The 26,361-nt window shown below is 35.0% G+C and overlaps 1 protein-coding gene across 3 annotated transcripts in view; it reads left to right on the top strand.

Moving 5' to 3' along the window:
- LOC136027015 (protein slit-like) overlaps positions 1-26,361 on the top strand; it is a 303,464-nt gene that overhangs the window by 25,654 nt on the left and 251,449 nt on the right. For all 3 annotated transcript variants that reach the window (XM_065703919.1, XM_065703918.1, XM_065703917.1), the window contains exons 2-3: positions 23-427; positions 9,073-9,144. In XM_065703919.1, the coding sequence (XP_065559991.1) occupies positions 174-427; positions 9,073-9,144 (326 nt within the window). In that variant the 5' untranslated portion in view covers positions 23-173. The remainder of the gene's footprint in view (positions 1-22; positions 428-9,072; positions 9,145-26,361) is intronic.

The raw sequence follows: 26,361 nt of genomic DNA, 5'->3' as shown, positions 1-26,361 counted from the left end.
AATCGTTTCTATTTATTTACAGATGTGACAACACTTATCAAGGTGCCAAATATACATGTTTTAGTAGCAACGGTCCGTGATTTGTGAACAAGCAAATAGTCTATCAATTTCCAGTTAGAAAGATCGAAATTCCATAAAAATATAATTGATGTGGCAATGTGTTATGTTTTTTGATGCTTATGGCATCAAAATCTAATGTAATTGGCCTTCCTTGGTGGTATCATTTCAGTATGTGGAAATTACTAGCAGTTTTTGTACTTATTGCCCTGCTTCTGGAAGTTTCTGGTGTTGTACAAAGAGAGTTTATTGCTGACGGTGTTGGTGTTCAGTGTCCAAAAGTGTGCTCTTGTGACGGATTTACTGTGGATTGTTCTCACAAAGGACTTACGGATATCCCGCCGAATTTGCCGAAAAATGCGGAAAGAATGTAAGTTGCTGTGGTCAAGTTTCACCAACCGTTTTTATAGTTTTTCTTTTTGCTTACTGTTCATTTATATCGACGGCAGAAAATGGAGTGATGACGTGGCCCTATATATATATATATATATATATATATATATATATATATATATATATATATATATATATATATATATATAGTACTGAGTAGTACTATTATTCAGTACTGGGTAGGAGGAGATTTGATGAGTTTCTTCCTCCACAACTATTTGATCTCTAATACCACACCGGTACCGCTGGCGGTGCCGCTAGAGTATAGTAACGCAATTGAGCGGCTTCAAGGCTTCTACAATTTTTTTCCCGCACTGATATTACAACCAGTGGGGGTTTGAAAGGTGTACTATCTTTGGAGGAGGTAAGGGCCAACTATTGGGCCTAAGGTGTCACGATTGGTGTCACCGCTAATAGCCTGTCTCTCGAACTATCTGTTCGAAGGGGAAACGGACCCCCACTGTTGCAACGGTCACTGTAATGACGGTACTTCTTAAAATCTCTTTTCTTACCCGGCCAGGGCCCGGGGAAAATTCTTGTACAGTTGTAGAAATTAACTCACTTTTATTCTCCAAATGTCAACTTCCACGAAACATGAATTCTATACACAGTTCTAAACGTAGACTCTGAAGTGTATATAGCCTACGAACTCTGAGGTCTGAAAGCGAACTAACTAAACAACTCACTTTTTTCGTACAAGGAAAACTTGGATTGGGGTGGACTCCAGATTGACCTAACCTGACCGACCCGATAAATTAAAGCTAGAATCCACTGGCTTTCTTGAATAATGTTGTCTTTCAATGACTGAGATCAGCCAGACAAAATTGGATTTTAACTTTACTTTTAACTGGATTTTTTAATGGATTTTAATTGGATTTCGATTTTACTTTTGTGCAATGACTGCCCTAGCAGCGAGAATTTAGCGTGCCCTTTGAAATTATACTATAAGCAAATATAATCAAAAAGGAAACGAGTCATTTACCTGAAAAAGAAAAGGGAGCAGAGCCCCAACACTAGTGAAGCAAAACGTCCAGAAACTGATTTACAACTCAAACTAGACATTACTTTACGTAACCAATTCTGACATAACACACGAACATCAGGACAATCACCTTTGTCCTGATTGTAAATACGTAAAATTCATTTATGTTGGATTTAACATCAGTATTTACGTTTAGATTTGGAGCCTAGACGTTGGATATCTCCCCTATTATAAAGGAAAATATTGAAATGAAGTTATGAAAATAGGAAAAGGAAAAATATTCCTTTCAAATCTTGGTACAACGAAGATCCTCGTAGCAATTGTCCCCACTCCCTTGGGGTATTTTCTGACAGCGCTCATGATTTAGAGTCATCACATTTGGTTCATCCTAAGTGATTCGACCAAAAAACTAGTTATTTGACCAAATAGCTGGTTACAAAAATACAAGAAGTTACATTTTTTTTTATACGAGACTTATGATATGCACAATCTCTTCCTTAGAGGGAAGAGATAAATACCTTTACTTACTTAGACCTACAAATAACCTAAAATGACAACAATATGTTTTGACACTAATAAAAGTTTTTTTTTTTGCTTGACAATAATTAGAACTAAAAATAAAAAAAATCTTATCTTGATGAGACTCTCTTTCCGCTAGAAATATTTGCTCTGGGGAAATGAAGTAATTAAACCTAATTAACTAAATGTCACTTTTAAAAAAAAGAAGAAATACAGACGTCTGATTTATAGCCTAAAAGACATGGGATAGAACAGCGTTTTAGACAGAAAGACTATTTGTGTGACATTGATTGACACTTGATTGAAAATTTTCAGCCTACTCTGTTTGGTGCTCAGTTCCTAAGCACAAACAGGAATTTGGGGAAGGGGAAGCTCCTTTCGAGGACCCTTTCCCTCTTAGAAACCTCTATAGAAAAGATCATAGGCCCTAAAAAGGCCAGAAATACTCGATACATAGGTCAAAATTATGGAAGATTTTTCCGAGCACGAATGCAATGCTCCACGCAGTGTGTTCCATTAGGCTTAGAGCAGTGAACTTACCCATACCTAAGTTATGATGTTTTGAAGGTCTAAGAGAAATAGTAGTAATACTTACAATAATAGCAACAAAGTCATCTAACACCAAAATCGAGTCTAGCATAAATAATAATATTCCAAAGCCTATATTTATTGTCCTTCAACGTTTTATTTCATGGCAAGGAATATCCCTTTAAGCCATTTGGATAAATTTTTGGGCTAGTCTTCAAGTTGGCCAAAGAAGAAGAGGAGGTCAACCTGTGGCCAATGATTGGCCCTTTCCGTTGCCGGGCTTTGAAGAAAATACCTGTTAGATCTCATATATGCTTCTATTTTAATGTTGGCCGTTATTAAAACGACCTATATTATATGCTGGAATAGAGCTTCCAGGCCCGTATCCTACCAATATTTTAGTGTTTTACGATTCCCCCCATATTTGTTGTAAATTCACCTTGTTTGATTTAGAATCTAATCCCCTTTCCCTCAAAAATGCACAATCCCCTACCACTGACAAATTTCTTTTTACAGAAGGGAAAATTATAAAAAGTTTCTGTAAGAAATATGTTATAATGTATATGATTACTTAGATTGTACATTGTTATATTATATAGTTGTTATAATACATTACTACAGCGCTACATTGTTATATTATATTACTTATATTATATTATGGTAATATTGTATACTTTTAATGTTAGTATAAGACGTTTCTATGTTTTAATTTAGTTTACGACTAAAGTTCATGATGAACAGCAAGACTCCGAAAAAAGTAATTTGGTTTTATTCTACCTTCTGCTTATTCACCCTATCCCCCTTATATTGATTCATCAAATCAAATTTCAAGTTATTTACTTGCCTCTTCTTTTAATGAAATAATCTAAATGCTGATCAGGGTGATCAATTTGACTGTCTGAACCAATATGTTTGCACTTTTCATGCTTCAATCTTATACTTTCTATCCCATTAAATTCGGTTCTTTTGGGAGTGTCAGAGTGTATAATAATGCGAGGGGACAAATTCCCCTTTAGTTCTCTGAAGTTCAATTATCGCAGTTGTATTTTGCTAAAAGATTCATGTCTCCAAAGCTGTATATGCACGTAGTGAAATCTCTGCAACAATGAATGGTTCGAATATGGAAAGAAATATGGATGGTCATGAAAGCTTTTATTACTGGTTCCAAACCCGTAATCAGAGTATGACGATGAGGGGGGAGGATAGAGCATTTTTATTTTCATCATAGAATTGTAAATTTATAAGTTTCAATCAAGTACGTACGGAGGATTTTTTTTTTTGGGGGGGGATAATGAAAGTTGTTTCTTAAGTTGAATAATAATTACCGAGAAATTTGAGAAAAATTAGGATTTTGGGGGGTTGGACTTAGGGCCCGACCCCCAATATATACATATATATATATATATATATATATATATATATATATATATATATATATATATATATATATATATATATATATATATATATATATATATATATATATATATATATATATATATATATATATATATATATATATATATATATATATATATATATATATATATATATATATATATATATATATATATATATATATATATATATATATATATATATATATATATATATATATATATATATATATATATATATATATATATATATATATATATATATATATATATGAAATTTTTTTTTGAATAGCTAGAGTTGATGATAACCGAATAAAGAGCAAAACACGCCATATATTAAGTAAAGATTCATGTTTACATTCGGAAAAAAATATTTTGAAGGAAGAAATATAAATATACCTTTGAATGTTTTTTGTGAAATACAGGGGGGAAGCACGCAGAAAAAAGGGAAGAAATTTAGTTTTCTTGACATTAGTAAAGAGGGAGACTCGGAATTGATTTGGTTTTGAAGAATAGCCTCATATTCTCAAATGTGGCTTTGTTTGTCCTGTCATCAGAAGGATGAGCACCTATTTTGAACCCCCAATCCTTTTTTGTTTGACTCGTACAAAAGATATGTATATAATATGTTGAATTTTGTTAAGTTTTTTCTTTATAAACCATACGAAAAAATATCCTCCCTCTTGAACAAACTCTGGATACTGCCCTGGCTGTCACCCTTGTGAATTTTTTCGTAAAATAAGACCCAAAATTCGGTAAGACCGAAAAATCGAGGCTAATCTTGTTGAATTTAATACTGCACTTAGATATTTCCCAGCTATCAGGTTATTTGAGAAAAGTAATTTCTGTGAGCCAAAATATTTACACTATATAACTGCCATATATAGTGGTGAATACTTGGCTATGAAGAAATCTGAAATGGTAAAACAATTAGCTCTACCCCTCTAAGATCGGTTTCTTGTGTCCAATTTCACGAAAATGGTGCCCTCTGCAAACGGTCAGCGTGATTTAAAGACCATCTATAAAGAAATACACCTGCTAAAGAGCCTTCGAAAAATTCTCCCACATTTGAAATAAATTTTTCACTATGAAGTAAAATCTTAATCAACAGGGGTTCAAACATGTATAGTAAACAGTAGATGCACCAGCACAATATAATTATATTAGTGATTTTACGCCGATTTATTTTATTGATGTAACTGACTTTAGGACCACCTCTAAATTCTTATACCTCGCATGGAAGTGTAACGTTCTTAAACGAATGACGTAGCAAAGAAGGAGTGTTAAAAGGAATTAGAAGTTTGGATTATAATAATAGTTTAAAGAAAGAAAACGATCAAAATTTTCTTATTTTGATCGCTTATTTTTTGGCCTGCCATGTTATGGTAGGCCAATATGGTTTGAGAAATTATCTTTAATTATAGTTTTTTGTATTAAATGACTAACAACATTAATTATCAAATGCCTTAGATATTTATCACTGTTTCTGAGTTTCATAGAATTTTAAGCTGCTGCACCTGGATTAATTTATCCTGACCTTGGAGTACGCCTGAATCCACCTTCGAGAGTGGTTCGAAGGATCCCTTTGGAAAATTGAAAAATAGTTGAAGGTGCAATTTTTTTCATGTTTACCCACCCACCCCCTACTAAGGGTTGGATCTGAGTGTTCTCCTAAATCGTCACTATGAGAAATAATTGTTTTAATGTCATTTTTATCTTTATATAAATAGATATATTTCAAACCAACAACAAAAATCGATCAATAAATAAAATTACTAATCCCTACAAAGGCTCCATGGCCTGTCAAGAAGGGGGATAACGACAAAGAATATTTTCAACAATAAACCTCTAAAAATACTATATAAAACATATACTCATTATAAGAAAGAGGGAAAGGGAGAGAGAGAGTTCATTCAAATTTAATAAATCCGTGACTCCAGGAGGTACGCGACTCAAATCAGGCGGTACGCGACTCCACAGATCCAGCAACGAACAGAAATTATTCCGTACATGAAAGTTGCTGTTCCCTTCTCAACATCTCGCTCTTTACACTAAATTTTGACTCTCTGTTACAACTTTACTTTTTAAAACAGTAAAAACTTTAGTACAAAGAGCGAGGCGTTGAGGAGGGGACAGCCCCTTTCATATACGGAATACTATATGTTCGTTTTAAGTTTTAATGTCACTCCTTACTTTCAGTTAAAAAAAATCTTGTTTTTTTTTAATTTAATTTCTGAAAGTTTTCAGATAATGCAGGTTCGAATTTGGCTGACCGTGCGTGAAAAATTAAAAGAAAATCTGCATATTAATTTGGGCAGTAATTCGTGTATGAAGGGTTGCCCACTCCTCAATACCTTGCTCTTTACTCGAAAGTTCTTAGCAATTTAAAAAAAAAGCGTCCTATTGTAATTAAACGGCCCCCATGTTTCGGTAGACTCTAAAAAAAATTGGGACAAACAGTCAAACCTAAGCTTAAATTAAATTAAATCTGCATATTAATTTTGGCAGATTTATTTCGTGTATGAAGGGTTGCCCACTCCTCAATACCTTGCTCTTTACTCGAAAGTTGTTAGCAATTTTAAAAAAAGCTTCCTATTGTAATTAAACGGCCCCCATGTTTCGGTAGACTCTCTTAAAAAAAATTGGGACAAACAGTCAAACCTAAGCGTAAAGAGCAAGGTATTGTGGAGGGGGCAACCCTTCATATACGGAATAATTTTTGTTCGTTTTTCAAATTATACCGGTAAATCTGACTCACCCTCTGTAAAATATACCCTCCTCCTCACGGAAAACTCCGTGGAAATTTTATTCAGCGGAAAGCGCACTCCCCTGCTCCGCCAGATTTCCTCCAGATAGTTCCATCCTCGCTGAGAATCTCCCTCCCTGTAAAGTTCCTTGCGTTGAAAAATTCTCCTTAGCATTCTTTCCTTTGAATAAGACTTAAATCTCTAATCGGTTTCTCGATCACTCCAAAAATGTCCCCTTCCGTGGAAATTATTTCACAGAAAACCAAACACGCGGAGAAAAGCCCCTGTATAGTTCCCCTGGAACATTTCCACATGAAAAATTTGGCAAAGAGAATGTAAGACAATTAAAAATAATTTCATATAGTAATTCTGTTGAATCCCCCAGTTTAACTTTTCCTCTGGAATATCCACATCCCAGAAAATCCTCCCCAAGAAAGAGTCTCCCTATGGAAATCTACCCTCAAAAAATAAAATGTATATGCTTCCCAGTAACAAATACTATATGTAAATAATGGGCGAATTTCATAGCTTACAGGCCTCTGCTCACGAACTGTGATAAGTCATTTTACACCTGAAGACATAATTATTTGATCTTTCAACTATACTGAACAAAATGACTATCTCAAAATTTTGATCTTTTTCGGGAAAAATGGGCGTGGCAGGGGTAATCTGTTTGGTTTCTTAAAAGGGCACTAGAACTTTTAATTTCCGTTTGAATGCACCCTCTTTAGATTTTGTAGGACCATTATTTCGATACAATCACCCCTGGGGGAAAAACACGCATCTGTGATCTGTCTTTGGGCAAAAATAGCGAAATTCTATATTTTTGCAGATATGAGCTTGAAACCTATACAGGAGGGTTCTCTGGTACGCTGAATATGATAGTGTGATTTTCATTAAGTTTCTCGAATCTTAGGGGGTCTTTCCCCCCTATTTCAAAAATTAGGCAAATGTTTTCAGGCTCGTAACTTTTATGGGTGACACTAAACTTGATGAAAGTTATAAATTTGGAATCAGCACAGACATCTGATTGACCATGTTTCAGTTGATTGCAGATTGTAGTTAACCATGTTTCAAAAAGTATTGACCATATTTTTCATGAGATTTGTATGATAAGTTCGCCCATTTTATAATATTATCAATATGAATCTGTGATACCATTATGAAATTTAGCTGAAAAGACAATAAAATTTATCTCCCATGTATCGGTTAGGTTATCAATCAAAGCGCGTAGTATCCCAGGGGTGCCCCAGACCTGACAATTGTTCAATTGATGCTTCCTATGAAATAAGTTGTACGTTTTCCTAGCATGTATGCAAGAACTTTCATAGGGATTGTCCTCATCCTACAAAAATAAAATTCTGCTCCGTTCAATCGAAAAAATAAAATTCACGCTTTCTGACAATTTAAGTTTCTAGAACTAAATAAAGACGGCAGAATCTAAATGATTCTTCCTAAGATTCCAGGAAATTAGGTGTTCGCTTTTACTTTTCTGTTGTTTATTCGGATCTCTTATTCAAGCTCTACAAGTTGTGGTAAGACTACCAAATCCATTCCAAATATTTTTGCCACACACACTAAAACAGTTAAAAATGAGCGGCACAGGGTGATCTCTTGAAGTGTTGAACCCACTAATCCGTGCGTTCTAGTACCTAGTTCGCAAAAAACTTCCATAAATATTATGCTTGATTGTTTTTTTAATTATATCCTTTTTTCATTTATCAACTTTCCCTTTTTGTGACTCTAAAACATACATTTTTATCCATAGAAAGTTTTCTCTTAATTGTTAAGTTACATAATATTTTGGAATAGCGAACTCATGCTTACTTTTATGATTAAATTGCCACCCTGGAATCCTAAGCAATACAAAACTCCTTCCTTCATATGCATTTTCATGTATTTTTGGACTTTACACGAAGTGTCTCCCCCCCTCTTCCGAAATAAATTCTTGTATACGGCCTGGAGTTTTATGTATTATAACTTCAAATAAAGCATAGCCTATAACGAATAGTGTAAAGGGCTTTCATTTGAACAAGTGCCATTGGTGTATTCAGGACTGACCTTTGGTTAGTGGGAGTGATGGCTGTTTATAAAAACATTTTTGATTGTTGTCATAGTTTATGTTGTGGTATATAGGCCAAAATGTGTCAAAACTACAAAAAATGGGTGAAATGCATTATATGATAACAGGAAACTACAGATAATTCAAGGGATATTAGGCGGAGGTGTTCTCTGCGTATATCCCTGATGTGGCCTGTGTACACTAGCATAAAATTTTGGTGTCTTTTTTCCAATGGAGATATAATCTATTTAAAAAAAAATCAACAAAAAAAGTATGAAGCCCAGTAAGTTACCAGGTGTTAAGTTAACACCTTTCATCAGCTCTGTGAGTGATTACTAAAATGGCTAGATTTCTAAGTATTTGTTTTAAAAACTTTATTTTTTGCAGAGATTTGGAAGGAAATAATGTGTCAGAAATACACTCGAGAGATTTTGAAGGCCTCACTCAGCTGAAGGTTTTGTAAGTCTTTGACGTTGTATTCCTAATTTCAAAACATTTCTTTTCCCTCTGTTTCCCTCTTTCTGTCTATATATATATATATATATATATATATATATATATATATATATATATACATGTATCCTATCTCTCTTGATATTCTATCTTTTCATCTCTTTAAATAATGAAAAGTGTAGAAGTTTAAGGAAGAATTTATTCTTATGGTTAAAATGAGATGAATGAAATTGGAAGGTAAAAGGTCTGTCTATTCTACAAATAATTTCCTGGAGAGGAAGAAAATCGGAAATAATAAAAACAAAAAAAAAACTAAAAACGTGTGGAACTGGGCTTTGACCGATGCTCAGCTGGGGATGTTCAAAAATTGTTATTTGACGTTTTTCGTCAAGCGGAAATTCGTATGCTATCTGCTGGAAATTAACACGCTCCATAGATTGGTTTATTCCGCTTCCCTTTGTTTTATTTTGTCCTGAGAATCTTATAAACTCTTTTTTTTCTGAAATGTGTTACATCATCTTTTCTAACTCGCAGAAATATTGACAAGATGGGGATCGTGATAGATTTCTTTAGAAGATATTGCAAAACATGAGTATACACACAGGAACATTGTAGAAGATTCGTAATATCAAAGTGTAGAAATAGTTAGTAAATAGAGGATGATATCCTCTTTTTATAGTAGAGAAATAGTTATAAAACGGCACTTATACGACACATTAGTTATAACGAAATAGTAAAGTCTAGCTATAAAACAAAACGGAAATGAAATGAATATATAGCATGAATCACAAAGTATTCCCTTAGAAAAGAGCTACATGCCTTCCATACAAAATTTAAATTATTTTCCGTGAAAAACTTACCCTTCTAACATTAACTAAATCTTCTTCTCATTATCTTGTGTAACATGCCAAATCGTATTTAAGAATCTTCTTAATTATTGATGATAGTGCTGAAATGAGGGGGAAGGGTATTCAAATTAATCTGCTAGTGGTGATGATCTTGTTTATGGTCAACCAGAGATTACTGGTAATTACTTTAGGTAGTAAAGTTTGCCATTCTGCTCTTTGCTTGCTGTCCAAAGAGGGGTTTTCTCTTTTAGCGTAATACAGCGAACTCAGAAGACTCGAAAATGATTTATGGGCGCTTGTAGAAACTATACAAGAGTATTTCAAGCGTGGACAGTTTTCTTCGAGGGGGAACACTTTTAACAGATATTCTTTCAAAATTCATTAATGTCACAAAACTGTTCACTGGGCAAATGTCTCATCTTCCTCCAGTCCCTCCTGTACTTGCGTTACCTTCTTGCATTAAAGTTTATGGACCAAGATAACCTATACCGAAAAATGTTTTGTGATGCTGGTAAACAGATGGGTCTTAGTGGCTACACTTCGTTTACTATTTAAACAACGCTTTGTGTTAGTATTGCTTTCCGTTTGTTTATTCAACTAATAAGAAAAACAGCAAACAATATCGTCAACCCTCCTGGGTTTAAAGTGAGAACTAGTAAAATATGGTTTACGATTCTGGACCCCTTGCTGGAATGCAACCGAACCTGTCTTCATCTCATGGGGGTCATCAATCTTAAAAGAATAAAAGGGGCCTGTTCGAGTTGACATGTTTCATTCCAGATATTCAGATATTAAGAGTATCGGCTCGGGATATATTAATACTTCAAATTCGGTACAGATGGACTATTATCGGGGGAAAAGTAATTTTCAAGTTGAGCGGGGGTGAATCACGATTGTATTGTCTGACGCATATCTGACATCCGTGGAATTCTCAGGATTGTTTGGATTAAAGTAAATAGGAAGTGGAAATTCGTTATAATTTATGTATTCAAAACCAACATCGAGTGAAGTCGAAGTTTAGCCGACCTTTTTGAGTCATTCATTGCAATTGCAGAAGAAGCTTCGCCAAAAAGCTTCAAGTCCCTTGCCTCTTATGCTATCCTTAAGTACAAATGTGATTATCCTCAATTAATTCTGCTTGGATTAGGGGCAAGGGTATATATATATATATATATATATATATATATATATATATATATATATATATATATATATATATGTAGTCCCATAAAATTGCATCAAAAAGAGGTGGGAGAGCAACATCTTACCTAAACTAACCCTACCAAATTATGCATTTCTGATTCGTAGAATACAATCTTGAACCCTCAAGAGGTATCTAGGGAAAAAAATATACAGAATTCTCGCCTTCTTTTAGAGCACAGGGATCGATAAGGATGCATGTTTATTTGTTTTTCTTTCGTTTCTGTTTCCAGGGGTAATTGTATCGAAGCAGTGGTCTTAAGATTTTGGGAAGGGGTTAATTCGAACACACATTATGAATTTTGGTGTCTTTGCTCCGTAATAAAAGGATATCATGTTACAACACTGTCATTTTTTCTTCTATTTGGTGGTGCAAAACTACAAAAAAAGGTAAAAAACGATTAGACCCAAAAATTCTGAGATAACTGAAGGCTGATGAACATATAAATAGTCTATTTAGAATGAAACATTTTTTTAGATGGGCATTTTAAAACTTGCTTTGATTGGGCAAATACTTGGAGTTATTGCATTGTTGCATGTCAACTTTGAAGGGAAGGTCCAACTTTGAATCTGAAATCAAGTTTACTTGTATTCATTCACACAGAGTCGAAAAATATTTTGGTAGTAATCCTTCTCTATCGACGTTGGTCTGAACTGTCACTCCTTGGAATAAAAAATCCTGGACACGGTAAAAGGAGCTAAAGCGCTCAAAAGGGATCACAAACTGATAAAAATAAGCCTCAACACCGACAATGCCAACTACTCTATTACTGACACTTCAGGTAGGCATGCACACAATGGGGAGAGGGACCTTTGGCAACATAGCCCTTAAATTTTCATACTGTCACAATTTTGGGGGAGTCAAAATGTATTTTTTCAAAATATAGGGGAATAGTTGTTTAATGTTTTTTTTTCGACTTATTCAGTGAAAATGCCAAAAAAAGGCTTTTCTATTGAAAATACCCCCCAAAAGATATTTTCAGAAATCTAGATGGCAGTTTTCTAATGTCAGAGTCATTATTGTGAAACTTAGCGTATTTGGTAGGCCCAAATAGGTCTAGCTATGCTTCGTTTTAAGAGACAACTAGTATAATGTATGGCATTCTTTCTGTACGCCTAATTCAGAAAAGCCCAACCCAGTATGCATAAGCTAATAGTGATATTCTAAATTGTGCTATTTTTTTCGGTGTTGTTATTAAGCTACCAAATATCCATTATAGGCTTAGGAGGACAAAGTTTGTAAATCTAGGCCTAAGAATGACACATTCCCATGAGTGATTGATCGGAAGGGCGTTAATACGTTCAAAAATACGAATGCTGATGTCATCTAATTCGGTATTATGAAGACAGAGTGTTGCTTCTGTTTGAATTGTTAGCGTTCAACTTTCTCGTATTCAATCGAAAGAGCGGCATACAATATGGACAACACATTTCTGTAAGCATACCTGTGTCTTAGAGGGGGGGGAACCCCTCAAAAACTTGGCTTGAATAAAAGCCTTGGGTCTATTTTTTGTCTTTTCTGTAAACTTAACTCAATTTCAAAAGGGAACAAAAACGCGTTTTAAAATCCAGTGCTTAATGATATTTTTTATGGCACTTGGTATTAACCAAGTGACATATAGCAATCGTAAATTCTGTCGGTCTGTCTGTCGGTCCCGGTTTTGCTACTTTAGGCACTTCCAGGTAAGCTAGGACGATGAAATTTGGCAGGCATATCAGGGACTGGACCAGAGTAAATTAGAAATAGTCGTTTTCCCGATTTGACCATCTGGGGGGGGGGAGCTTTGTTTATTCGGAAAAAATAGAAAAATTGAAGTATTTTTAACTTACGAACGGTTTATCAGATCTTAATGAAATTTGATGTTTGGAAGGATATCGTATCTCAGAGCTGTTATTTTAAATCCCGACCGGACCTGGTGACATTGGGAGGGGGTTGGGAGGGGAAACCTAAAATCTCGGAAAACACTTAGAGTGGAGGGATTGGGATGAAACTTGGTGGAAAAATAAGCACAAGTCCTAAATACATAATTGACATAACCAGAAAGGATTCGCTCTCTTTGGGGTAGTTGGGGGGGGGGTAATTCTTAAAAATTAGAAAAAATGAGGTGTTTTTAACTTACGAACGGGTGATCGGACCTCAATGAAATTTGATATTTAGAAGGATATCGCGTCTCAGAGCTTTTATTTTAAATCCCGAATAGATCTGGTGACATTGGGGGGGGGGGAGTTGGGAGAGGGAAACCTAAAACTTGGAAAACACTTAGAATGGAGGGATCGGGATGAAACTTGGTGGGAAAAATAGTCACAAGTCCTAGATACATGATTGACATAACCGGAACGGATACGCTCTCTTTGGGGTAGTTGGGGGGGGGGGGTTAATTCTGAAAAATTAGAAAAAAATGAGGTATTTTTAACTTACGAACGGGTGATCGGATCTCAATGAAATTTGATATTTAGAAGGATATCGTGTCTTAGAGCTCTTATTTTAAATCCCGAACATATCTGATGACATTGGGGGGGAGTTTGGGGTGGGGGAACCTAAAATCATGGAAAACGCTTAGAGTAGAGGGATCGGGATGAAACTTGGTGGGAAAAATAAGCAGAATTCTTAGATACGTGATTTACATAGTTCTAACGGATCCGCTCTATTGGGGAGGGGTTGGGACTTAGTTCTGAAAAATTAGAAAAAATGACGTATTATTGACTTACGAAGGAGTAATCGGATCTTCATGAAACTTCATATCTAGAAGGACCTCGTGACTCAAATCTCGTATTTTAAATCTCAACCTGATCCAATGTAATTGGGGGGGGGGGGTTGGGGGGAACCGGAAATCTTAGAAAATACTTAAAGCAGTGAGATCAGGATGAAACTGGATGGGAAAAATAAAAACCTGTCTAAGACACGTGACTGACATAACCAGACCGGTTCTGCTCTATTTGGTGGATTTAGGGGGGGGGGGTAATTTTGAAAATTGAGGTATTTGTAACTTACGAAAGGGTGACCAGATCTTAATGAAATTTGATATTTAGAAGGGTCTTGCGCTTTAAAGCTCTAATTTTAAATTCCGACCAGATCCTGTGACATTGGGGGGAGTTGGAGGAGGAAACCGGAATTCTTGGAAAACGTGAAAATTGAGATATTTTTATCTTGCGAATAGGTGATCGGATCTTAATGAAATTTGATATTTTGAAGGAATTCATGTCTCACAGCTCTTTTTTCAAATCCCTACCAGATCTTTTGACATTGGGGGAGTTGGAGGGGGAAATCTTGGAAATCACTTGGAGGGGAGGAATCGGGATGAAGCTTGGTGGATAGAATAAGCAAATGTCCTTGATACGTGATTGACGGAACCGTACTAGATTCACTCTCTTTGGGGGAGTTGGGGGGAGGGGTTCAGTGATTTGGCGATTTTGGTGCTTCTGGACGTGCTAGGACGATGAAAATTGGTAGGCGTGTCAGGGAGCTGCACAAATTGACTTGATAAAGTCGTTTTCCCAGATTCGACCATCTGGGGGGCTAAAGGGAGAGGGAAAATTAGAAAAAATAGGTATTTATAACATACGAGTGGGTGATCTGATCTTAATGAATTTTGATATTTAGAAGGACTTCGTGACTCAGAGCTCTTGTTTTAAATCCTGACCAGCATTAAGCCTCTTATTTTCCTTTTAAATCAATCCATTGATTCATAGAATTTTGCTAAAGCTCATACCATATGATCTTTTGGCTCTTAGCTCTTCTTGCCTCGTCACAAGTGCCATATCAGCTCTTAGCTCTTGTTTCTGCTTTAAAGCGCCATCTAATGAACATGCTGTTCGTGTTTTTGACTTCACCAAGTTGTATGACATACCTGAAAGAACCCTTAAACCCTTGAAAAAATCCATACCATTAAACTAGTGGTATCTTTCTTTTTAATTACTAAGAGAACGGTCACCAGTTTCGCTAGTTTGAAAATCCTTCTCCAGTAAAAAAAAAGAAAATCCAGAACAATTAAAAATTGGAAAAATATTCGGTTTTTACTGGAGATCTGACAAAATTCCCAAGTCTGACACGATTTTTTTTTTTTTCCGAAAAAAGGGCCAAAGTCCGATCATGTCGAAAAATCTGGTATAGTGAAAGCACTGCTGGGGCATGATGTCATTTTCTCTCAGAGACATGCTGCTCTGTTATCATCTATAATCTGAATATCCAGGTTAGATACCTTGGAAAAGCTTTATGGATAAAGTTACGTCTGGAAACTCCCGGTAGCTTCCAAGAATCTTGAAACTTCCAAGCGGGTCAATCCCGCTTGTTGCAAGGAATATGTTTTAAAAAAGTAACTAGGTAATTTTTAAATTCAATCAATTTATTTTGTGAATATTTCTAAAAGTAAAATTTCAGTATTTTGGTCAAATCTCATAATTTTGAATTATAGAATAAAATATTCCCTCTCTCCGTCCCTTTTCTTTTACCCTTCATTCGAGAGAATGATGTTCCTGGAAAAAAATGGATCACATCTCTGAAAACTTCTCAGAAATTTGGCACTTGTTCAAGATTTTTATTTGAAACTTCCTCTCAAAGCAATATTTGTAAATAAGCCTATTCAATGAAATACGCACCTTTGATTGGTTCAATCTCTATCCCTGATATTTGGTTCTTAAGCAAGTTTTCATTTTGTCCAAAACGCGCGGTAGACCTATCCCTTTGCTCAAACTATTTAAAAATTGAAAATGTGAGTTGGAGATGAAAATTCAAGCTCCAATCAAGCGTGAATGGTTTTCTACGGAAATTTTTATTAATTTATTTTCAAAACTTAACATTTACTCATCCGGACTTTACTTTTTGATGTTACTTTTTGACTTTCCCCTTAACGTAGAATAGACCTAATTAAATTCTAAAATTTTAAGTAATAAAATTCGAAATAATTTATCTAAATAAGTCTAAAAAATTCTAATAAAATTCTAAACAATTAGATTCTAAGTAAAATTCTAAGTAGAGCTCGGGTACACTTTTCATTGCTTACATTATGGATAAATTTGCCCCATAAGATTACGCAACGTAAAGTCTTAAGTTATACAGTACTTACGTATTATAGCGACCACACCAAAAAAGTGGAGTTATGTTAATCCTAATGAAATATACCAAAATATGTTAAAAACATAATACTTGAGTTACAAAATTATGGAAATTATAACAGAGAATTATGGAAAGCAGGCAGTCAAGAACGCATTATATTAAATACCTAACCTAACCAAATCTATATATTAAATGTATCATTCAAATAGACCTGCAATGTAGTTTTTCTCGCTGAGACTACGTTAATTATCTACAATGCAGACAGAGAAATTGATTTTACTCAGATCAAGAACCACAGTGTGGTTGCTATAACACCTAAGTACTAGTTATGCTACTATGAAAGATTTGACGGGGTAGTATGAAACTATCAAAATTCTCAAAATAAGATTTGCCAAAAAGTTACTTGTCTGAAGTACAAGACATGTCGGAAGTTATTCTGCTGAGACATATCAGACAAAAATCGATAAAGAATATCAGCTTTACATTTTATTATTCTTCGCATCATTTAAGCCTTGTTCTCATGTACGCCTAGCTAAACGTTAATGTCTACACAACGTCATTTTGGACCAATCGAAAATACTTAGGCCATAAATAACGGAACAAGTGTAATTTTTCGAAAGTTAGTTTACCTATACATTGATGTGTAGTTGAGCAACTGTGTGGCTTCGAATTATGTTTGTCATTTGCTGATTTTTTTTCTCTAAAATCAATGAGATTTCTTTAGCAGAATAGATGATGCGTTCAAAATGCATTTCTGGGCTTATATCTGTATCCCACATGATGCGCTAAGATACGTTAAGATTTTCCAAACATAGCATGTTTAAAAAAAAAGTAGCCCAGAGAAAATCGGGAGCTCTAATGGCGAGATACCATCCTCTTCTTTCCCTATGTGTAGCTACGCGCGATGGGGCGCTTACTTTCAGAAATCACATACACCAGGTGGCATAGGTCGATCTTGACAAAAGTGTGCCAGGTGTGGTTGAAACTGTACGAAGCTTGGCAGAAATCGCTCCAACTGTGGCAGAATCTATGCCAGCGTGATTGAACTATGTGGCACATTTGGTGCTCTGGGATGTACACCAAGTGGCGGAAAGGGGGCGCCTCCCTTGGCTATGAGTTATAGTGTTTCTTTTAAAGAAGAAACAGTTCACATGGAGAAAAGTATTTTTTTCGCTGATTTCATCTTGTAATTAACTGGTCAGAAATTTCGCTCCTTCCCGACCTCTTAAGAGATTTTTCAAAATAACTAAAGTATCTCTTAAGAGCTTGAAAGATTGGGACACAAAGGAAATTTATTACTCTTTTCAACAGTCATTAATAAAGGTCCCTTTTTTCTTTCTGACAAGTATTTGATTAGTTGATGTAAGGAAACCACAGACCCCTGCTTTCCTCTCCTTTTATCTTGAACTTCCTTTTTAATTCAATCCTATAAGATGTATTGCTATTGTTATACATATTTGTTTACTTAAAATGAACTAATTAACAGCGGTGAAAATGTAAAGTTCTGGGCTAATTGTGTATTACGGGGGGGGTGAGGGGTAACTAGCAGCTACTCCTAGTCATTCCTATGAAAGACTTCCTCTTATCTTTTAGTTTGTATTTTGGCATAAAATAGTTCTTTATTTAATTAATGTACTCGTCACCTTGTTATTGCATTTTTCTTTCAATTTAGGAGACATACATTATAATAGGATATTCCCTATCATCGCGAGTTTTTGCAGAGATTCCAGTTCGTGAAAAATTCGTAGACGTAAGACTGAACTCGTTGAAAAAAAGCTAGTAATAAGGATCTTGATAATAGAATATTACAACCATGAGAGGCTATAACAGTGGCTGGATGCAATACTCCCTGAGTGTCATTTTCTGTTATTACAATATCCATGAATGAAAGGACAAGGGAGAAGAGGGATGTCATCCTGCTCTCATTTAAGGTAGCCTCGAGTATAATATCAAAAGCTAACTGAAATGAAACATACAAAAACTATGATTTTCAAATGAAAATAAAGAATGACATTAAAACTTAGACGAACAGAAATTATCCTATATATGCCTACTAGAGTGACTACCACCCCGCTGAGCCGTAATTATTTGAGCCCAAGGCCCTGTCTAATACAGAATGTCAAGTTTTGATTTTTTTTTATTGGGGATACGGGTCCGACCTCCCCTTGAAAAATCTTGTCTTTTTTTTTGTTTCCCCATAATTTATCTACTGGGACTGTTATCCACAAATATTTTTGGGCCTAGGGAAGTGACAGTCCTCATATTCAGCAGAACTGAATATGATATTAAAACTGTACTAAAATTTATCTTAAATTTAGAGCTTATCTTATTAAATCCAGAGTTAAAATATGCATACTACCATAGTAAAATGCGTTTACCTTTAGAACCCCTCCCCATAAACAAAGAAAGGTACTATTTTTAAGACAGATAATGTTGTGACGATGAACTTACTTTGAGAACCGTTTACGACTATAGGCAATTGTATGGTTGCGATTAGGGATCTCAGTATTTTCAGCTCTTCAAATAAAAATAAATAGAGCTTATGGTGCGTTTTGGTCCCTTAAATTTCTTTAGTCTTAAGCTGGTTCTTATCCTAGATTTTATTTAGGATAGTTCATGCCATTTGGAGCTGGGGATAACTATCAAAGTTTTTTTTTGTTAATTTTTAGCATCAAATTAAAAAAAACTGCGTGTTATTGTTGTCTTGTTTAGTTCAAACAAGGGGGGGTGTAAATTTACATAAACCTTCTTCTAGCCGCAGCCAAAATAAAAGCCATTGTCTCTGTTTTTATTGTTGAAAGGACAATTGAAAGGATTTAAGGCTGCTTAAACTAAAAAAACAATTGATCAGTTGAAGTGGTTGGAGTGAAACCCTGCAGAAGTTCAAAGTGATTAAGTAAAAACTGCAAAATAACTCTTAACACGAGACTCTACACGTGATCCTAATATGTGAGCCATCAGTTTTTACCGGAGGCGAAAAGACTGATAGGAAATATACACGCCAAAACGTTTATAGTCAAGTTGCCATGGGCCTATATCTCAAAATGAGACGGGCTACTCCATATCTAGGGGGAGGGTTTCAGCCCCCCTCCCTCTCTGGATTTTTTCTAACTCCTAAAAACATAAAAAATGTATATAAACACATTTGTTACCCCCTCTTGTGTAAACCCCTCTTCCGAAAAAAATAACTCTCTGAACAAGAATACGGTCCTGGAGACGGGGTCAGAAATTTCAATTTGTCAGCGTCTTTAGTTATCTTGGCCTGCAGGGAGGGTACACTTACCGAAATAAGGCAGTTTAGAAAGCAGTTTAAATAGAATTTTAGATGGACTGAAAACCTAATAATGATATTTACTTACTTTCACAATTTAAATAACTAGCTACGAAAAACCAAAACTAATTACTACAAGACCATCCATTACGAGATTTATTTTGTGTAATAATAGCGAGTTAAAATATAGAGAAAGAAATATTTTAAGCTGTTTTTACCACAAACAGATTATGAATACACCAAAATGGTGTTGCCATACTACGCCTTTGGGACAAGCAACATATTACTATAGAGACAATTTATTTCAGACTAGTTAAAGTCTCAGCTTAATAACCTCATTTGATTTCGCTTCAAGCTAAAGGTACTAAATTAAAAAGGTCTATCTAGGAGTATGTTTGTAATGGCCATTGTTTATTATAGGAAATATGCAGGTATTTAACCTATCTTAAGAACGATATAAAGATGATTTACCCTTAGAGAGAAAAAAAATGCATATGCGAATCCTATATGCAAAATTATATATCCCTTTGCCATAATTTTTTTTATTCATACCAAGTCTTACTAAACTTACCAATTACTACTATTATTATTCTAATTCTTACTTACTTAATTTTTACTTCTTAAATTACCTTTCTAATTCTTGTGAAACTTACTTTCTATTCTTACAAAACTTACTAATTAAAAATTTGTAAGTTTAATAAGTTCTACTCCCCCCTACTAAAAAAACACAAGGTAGAACTTGAATGTATTTGGTTGTATCTTTGTTACGCCAAGATACAGTGATGAATTCCCTTACTCCCCCGTTAGAAAATGCCCGACCCGCGTTGTTTTCATCCTATTCCTATTTCGTCCCTGATCTATTGCTTCCAAACAGTTCGTGGTAACGAACTGTAGTAAGGAGCCACCCGGCTCAATAGAAACCGAAACTCTAAAAAACGGAATTTTGATACCAATAGTTATGTCAAAAGAATCACATTTTAATGCTGATTTCAAATATACAAATTTCATCAAGTTTAGTCTGGCCCATCAAAGGTTGCAAGCCTGGGAAAATTTGCCTTATTTGAGAAATAAGAAAAGGAAACACCCCCTGAAAGTCATGGAATCTTAACGAAAATCACACCATCAGATTCAGCGTATCAGAGAACCCTATTGTAGAAGTTTCAATCTCCTATCTGCAAAAACTGCGGAATTTTGTATTTTTTGACATAAGACAGATCACGGATGCGTGTTTCTTTGTTTGTTTTTTTTTGTTTTTTTTTTCCAGGGGTGATCGTATTGACCCCTTGGTCCTAGAATATCGCAAGAGGGCTCATTCTAATGGAAATTAAAAGTTCTAATGCCCTTTTTAAGTGACCAAAAAATTGGAGGGCAGTTAGGCCCTCTCCCGCACTAATTTTTTCCCAAAGTCACTGAATCAAAATTCTGAGATAGCCATTTGATTCAGCATAGCCAAAAAACCTAATAACTATGTCTTTGGGTACGACTAACTCCCCCACAGTCCCCGTGGGAGGGGCTGCAAGTTACGAACTTTGACCAGTGTTTTGTAATGGTTATTGGGATGTGTACAGACGTATTCAGGGAATTTTTTTTGGTTGGGGCAAGGAGAAGTTGAGGGGAGGGGCTTACGTGGGGTATCTTTCCATGGAGGAATTTGTCATGAGGAAAAGAATTTCTATGAAGGGGGCGCAGGATTTTCAAGCATTATTTAAAAAAAACAATGAAAAAATAAATATGAAAAAGTTTTTTCAACTGAACGTAAGGAGAAGCATTAAAACTTAAAACGAACAGAAATTATTACACATATAGGATTCTTCCCTTCTAATACCTCCTTCTTTACGCTAAAGTATTTTTAGTAATTTCAGCTGTTTATTCTACGACCTTTGTGATTCAGGGGTCATTCTTAAGAAATTAGGACAAAATCTAAGCTTTAGTGTAAAGAGCAAGGTATTAACGAGGGGGCGAACCCCTTCATATACGTAATAAAACATACGAATATAGAAGTTTGTTACGTAAGTTAATTCGTAAGTGTGTTTTTTTTTGCCAATAAAAACGTTCGTTAATAATTAGAAGTTCTAGTTGCCTTTTTAAGTAACCAAAAAATTGAAGGGCAACTAGACCTTCTCCCCCACTCCTTTTTTCTCAAAATCGTACCATCAAAACTATGAGAAAGCTATTTAGCCAAAAAAATAATAATATGCAAATTTCGTTTTGATTATTCACGTGTGGAGAGCCAAAATCAAAACATTCATTAATTCAAAAACGTTCAGAATTTAAATAAAAAAACAAGTTTTTTTTAAGTGAAAGTAAGGAGCGACATTAAAACTTAAAACGAACAGAAATTACTCCGTATATGAAAGAGGCTGTTTCCTCCTCAACGCCTCGCTCTTTACGCTAAAGTTTTTTAGTGTTTTAAAATTAGAGTTGAGAGAAGGAGTCAAACTTTATTTCATTTATAAGGCTGGCATGAACTTCTCGCATTGGAAAGTGGTAGATATTTTCCTCGAAATGACCAAACTAAAAAAAAAATCATCTTTAAAGCTAGATACGTCTTTTACGCTAAGCTCACTGATTTATTTATCATTAAGGGCCGGTGGTGAAATACCATAGTGAAAGTCAGACTGAGTCAGACTGTGTACTCTGTCCGAGATTTGAGTGTTTCCACCCTGTGTTGTCTAAATCAGAGTGATATATTAACTTTATAGTTATTATAGTCTGAATTTATCAGTATAAAGAGTTAGTTCTTAGAATTTCTAAATATTGCTAATCTATCATGCCTATCATGCAACGCGAATACTCAGCCAGAATCATGCAAATATCATGCAACCCCTTGTTATTTAAACTACTTGCCAATTGTTTTATTTAGGCTTAAAGAACAACAAAATGTGCTAGTTGGTGTTATGGTTGACAAGTGAGAGAAAGGGCAGGGGACGAAATTGTCCCCTAGATTTTTAAAAATAGTTTTTTTGGTATTTTCATTGGAAAAAAAATAGAAAAGAAGCTAAATTGACCCCCCTAAATATTCTGAAAAACACCATTTTTATATGCTCATTCAAAGAAATATTAAACAAAAAGTTTCTTGTCTCTGCCCTATATTTTGGTGAATTCGTGTTCCTGGTTGATGCAAGCTAAAATGTGACCTACAACTTTCTTTTTAATATTTAGAATTTGTTTTGCAAACCAACTAGCCATTAAATGCTCTCTAACTTTTTGTTATTGGTCACTAATTATTTAAAAAAATTTTAAATTTAGGTACATTTCATTCTGTGGCTGGAATAAATAGGATAATAGCCTACTCAGTTAAGTAATAGCCATTTCGCCTAGATTTTCTTTTTGATTGTATAATCTCTGAAAACCCAAACAATGCAGCGGAGTGCATTGTTTCAGACGATGCTTCTTGGAAGCATTTGAAGCATAGGAGGCAGATTAACGACGAGAAATGTAGATGATCACAATACTGTTAGTTCGATGCTGATAGGGAGACTTAGGTATAAGATACGGCTAGCCCTCGTAATAGCAGAGGTGCTCTTACGGAGGTAACGGAGGGCCATGGTTAGTTACCCGTAATCGTTATCGCAATTAAAAAGAAAACTGCTGAATTCTAGTACTGGCTTAGTATTGAACGCTTCTATTAAATTATAGAAAAGGGTTAAATCCTAAAACTTTGTGCTCTACCCTTCCGCCTCCCTTAAGCTCTAACAAGTTGTAACAGTTTGAAAATTGTTAATTAAATATTGAATAAATTGTAATCCTTATTAAATCAACTGTGGTTTTTTTCGAAACTATTTGTTTTTAGCCTTTGTTGTCTCTAATCCCCCCAAGTTAATATTTTGTAAAAATAAGGGTCATATTTAAGTCAGGCAGTGCTAATTATTTTTGATATGCTAAATATATAATATGTCAAATATGTATTTGATATGCATAAATATGTTCATATTTAGTGCTAAATATGTAGCTTTCCGACAGGCCCCATTTCGTTCCTTCTATTTATGAGGATGCATGACATAATGTATCTTTTTTGTCACCCGGAACTTTTTTTTAGTATTTTTGAATATTCTATGTAAAGTAACTGTTTATGTTTTTACTTCCCCGTGCGGAGATCCAATTCTCCCGACACGCGCTCTTCTAACCGAGCCTCCGGGGCAATTACTTACCCAGGATTTTGGCTCGAAGGAAAATTGTCAAGTAATTTGTTTTTGGAGGAGGAGTGGGAAGGGATTTGACCATGTTAAAGGGTATTATGTCTTTTTGGCAATAATATAGCCTATACTTGCGTATTTGCATGTATTTTCAGTTTTGCTGGGGGTAAGGGCAGTGGATTTAAACCTGATTAGGGGGTTTACCGGTGTTTGCGAGATAATAGCCATAACCTCGTGTATTGCAGAAAGTGCTTCAAGTGCAAAATTATTTTGAGTTTCATTGAATTATCAATAGATGTAATAGGTATAATAATAATGTAATATATATCATAAAATATATTGTTTATAACAGTTAGATATTTTTGGAGTTGTATGGTCTCACGTAGTTTTTGTACATTTAGCCTGTATCGAGGGTCTGGACGAAGCTATCCTCCCTATAAAATAATTGTGCAAAAAATGTGCCGAATAAATGGTGCAGACTCAAACCCAGAATCTGGCTTTGGAGGGAGATTGTTAAGGACCTTTGGGGGGGGAGGTTTAACTGTGTCAAAGGTTTTTTATATCTTAGAGATTCTTTTGACATGGGCTATTCCCGCGTGTTCCAAAAAGTGTTGTAAGTGGCGACTCACTTTTATTTTCTTAAGAAAATAAATTGATTAATAAAATCTGACTTAAAAACTCAAATTTAGAAGAAATAGATTTTTGCGGCTCTTGTTACGACTCGCATTAATTCGTTGTTGGATACTATTAATTTTCGCTACCACTGCTTCACAAATTTATTAGTCGATGCGGCTCAACAGTATAGTTGAGAGATCGTATCGTTGGATGGATAGCTAAAAACATTAAAATTTGAAAACTTGAAATATTTGGCGATTAAAAACTAGCCGGAATAGCATATAGTAAAGAAATTTATGGCTTTTTCTGGTTAGTAGAAATCAAGAAGCTTGTAATTTCTTGTGTTTAGGATGGGCGAGTCGAGATTAACAAAAGATAATATAGGCTAGGAATTCAGGAAAAGAGGTAATGAAAAATGTTATGATTGAACACACCCAAAAATATTGTTCGATTAAAAATAATTCAAATTGACGCTTGCCTAGAGGTTATTTAGAATTTGTATATAAGTTAGGCTCACACCTAGGTACATATTTGAGGGGAAGTCTTCAGGGGGTGGGCACTTTAAACCTTCAGAGATGGTGGATTATGTAGAGCTTAAACCTTAGATGAATATCGGAATACATATGTACAAACTGCGAGGTTTTAGAAAGGAGAAAAAGTTGAAAAAACAATACGATTTGCTGTACATACCATTGAACGGTATAAACGGTCAACAAATTCTATGTTTATACGCACAAGAATATAAAAACATATAGAATCTTTTTCCCTATTTGACTATGTTTCTCTTAAAACAGTTTTAACATTGGTTTAAGAAATCCCTGTAGAAATACTTCAAAATTTTTGGAATTGACATTTAAAGTGCCAAATAAGCTTTAAACAATACGGGACTAATCTCACACTGTTTAAAAAAGGATTTTTCGCCATTATGATCTTCGTTCTTCTTAAACTGCAACGAGTTTGTGCTAGTGCTTTCCAAATATTAAACCCAATGTTTAGAACTACACCGAAGACGTCACGAAGGGCCGGAGACGGCTCCGAAGACGTCAAGAAGGAACTCCAAATTCTTCCTCTGGCTTTCTGCTGTCAATTTGTTCTGTCATTATCAACGGCTAAATGTACTGAGGTTTCTTAGGTCAGTTTGGTTGAAGGTGCATCTGAATCTGCCTCTATGACGAGATTTCACTCCAGTTAATAATTGCCTTTTAACTATTTTGTTTAATCATACATATTGCGTACAGGGCTGTCTATAGCTGACCTCGGGTACCGGGGGAATGATTTTTTTGTCTCCCCCTAAAAAAATCAACTGTAAGTAAGGAGCAACATTAAAACTTAAAATGGACATAAATTATTCTGTATATGTGGGGACTACCCCCTCCTCAGTCTCTCGATCTTAGTGCTAAATTCTTAAAGTTTTTTAAAGACGATTCTCATTTAAATTCCATTACCCTTGTCTTTGAGACAAAAGTCAAACTTTAGCGTAAAGAGCAAGGGTTCACAAAGGGGTATTCCCTCTCATATGTGGAATCATTTCTGTTCGTTTTAAGTTTTAGTGTTGCTCCTTATTTCTGAAAATCCGGCAATTTTTTTCAAACTCCTAGCTTCTGATGGGTAACATAAAACTTAATTAATTTTATATATTTGGCATCAGTCTGAACAACCAATTCTTTTATGTATCTATTGTTTATCAAAATTCGTTTTTTTAGGTTTTCGGTTACTATTGGGCAAGTCGCTCCTTACTTACAGTTTATTGCCACGAGCTGTTCAATAAAGTAGGGTGTGACTTATTCATTGCGGCCCCTTATGGTGTTTTAACTTTTGTCACGCTATGTCGCTAGTCTAGGCTTCTCTGTATGCCCTAACGATTCTTTAGAAGGGGTATATTTTAATGCGCGCGGAAGGGGTATATTTTTATGCAAAGATTGCGTAAAAACATGGTAAAAATAGTACACCCCTGGTTTTGATATTATTTTCTCCTCTTAGTGTTGGTCCGATATCCTCTAGCAATTGGACTATACATGCAGCTAGGGGTAGGCTATCTCCAAAAAGCGAATATGCAATGTTTAACGAATGTCTGGGTTTACTAAGTATCTTGTTGCCATA

This window comes from Artemia franciscana, chromosome 5, assembly GCF_032884065.1.
Source record: "Artemia franciscana chromosome 5, ASM3288406v1, whole genome shotgun sequence".
Lineage (NCBI taxonomy): Eukaryota > Metazoa > Arthropoda > Branchiopoda > Anostraca > Artemiidae > Artemia > Artemia franciscana.
Note: the sequence above shows the minus strand (reverse complement) of the source record. Positions and strands in the feature narration are given on the sequence as shown.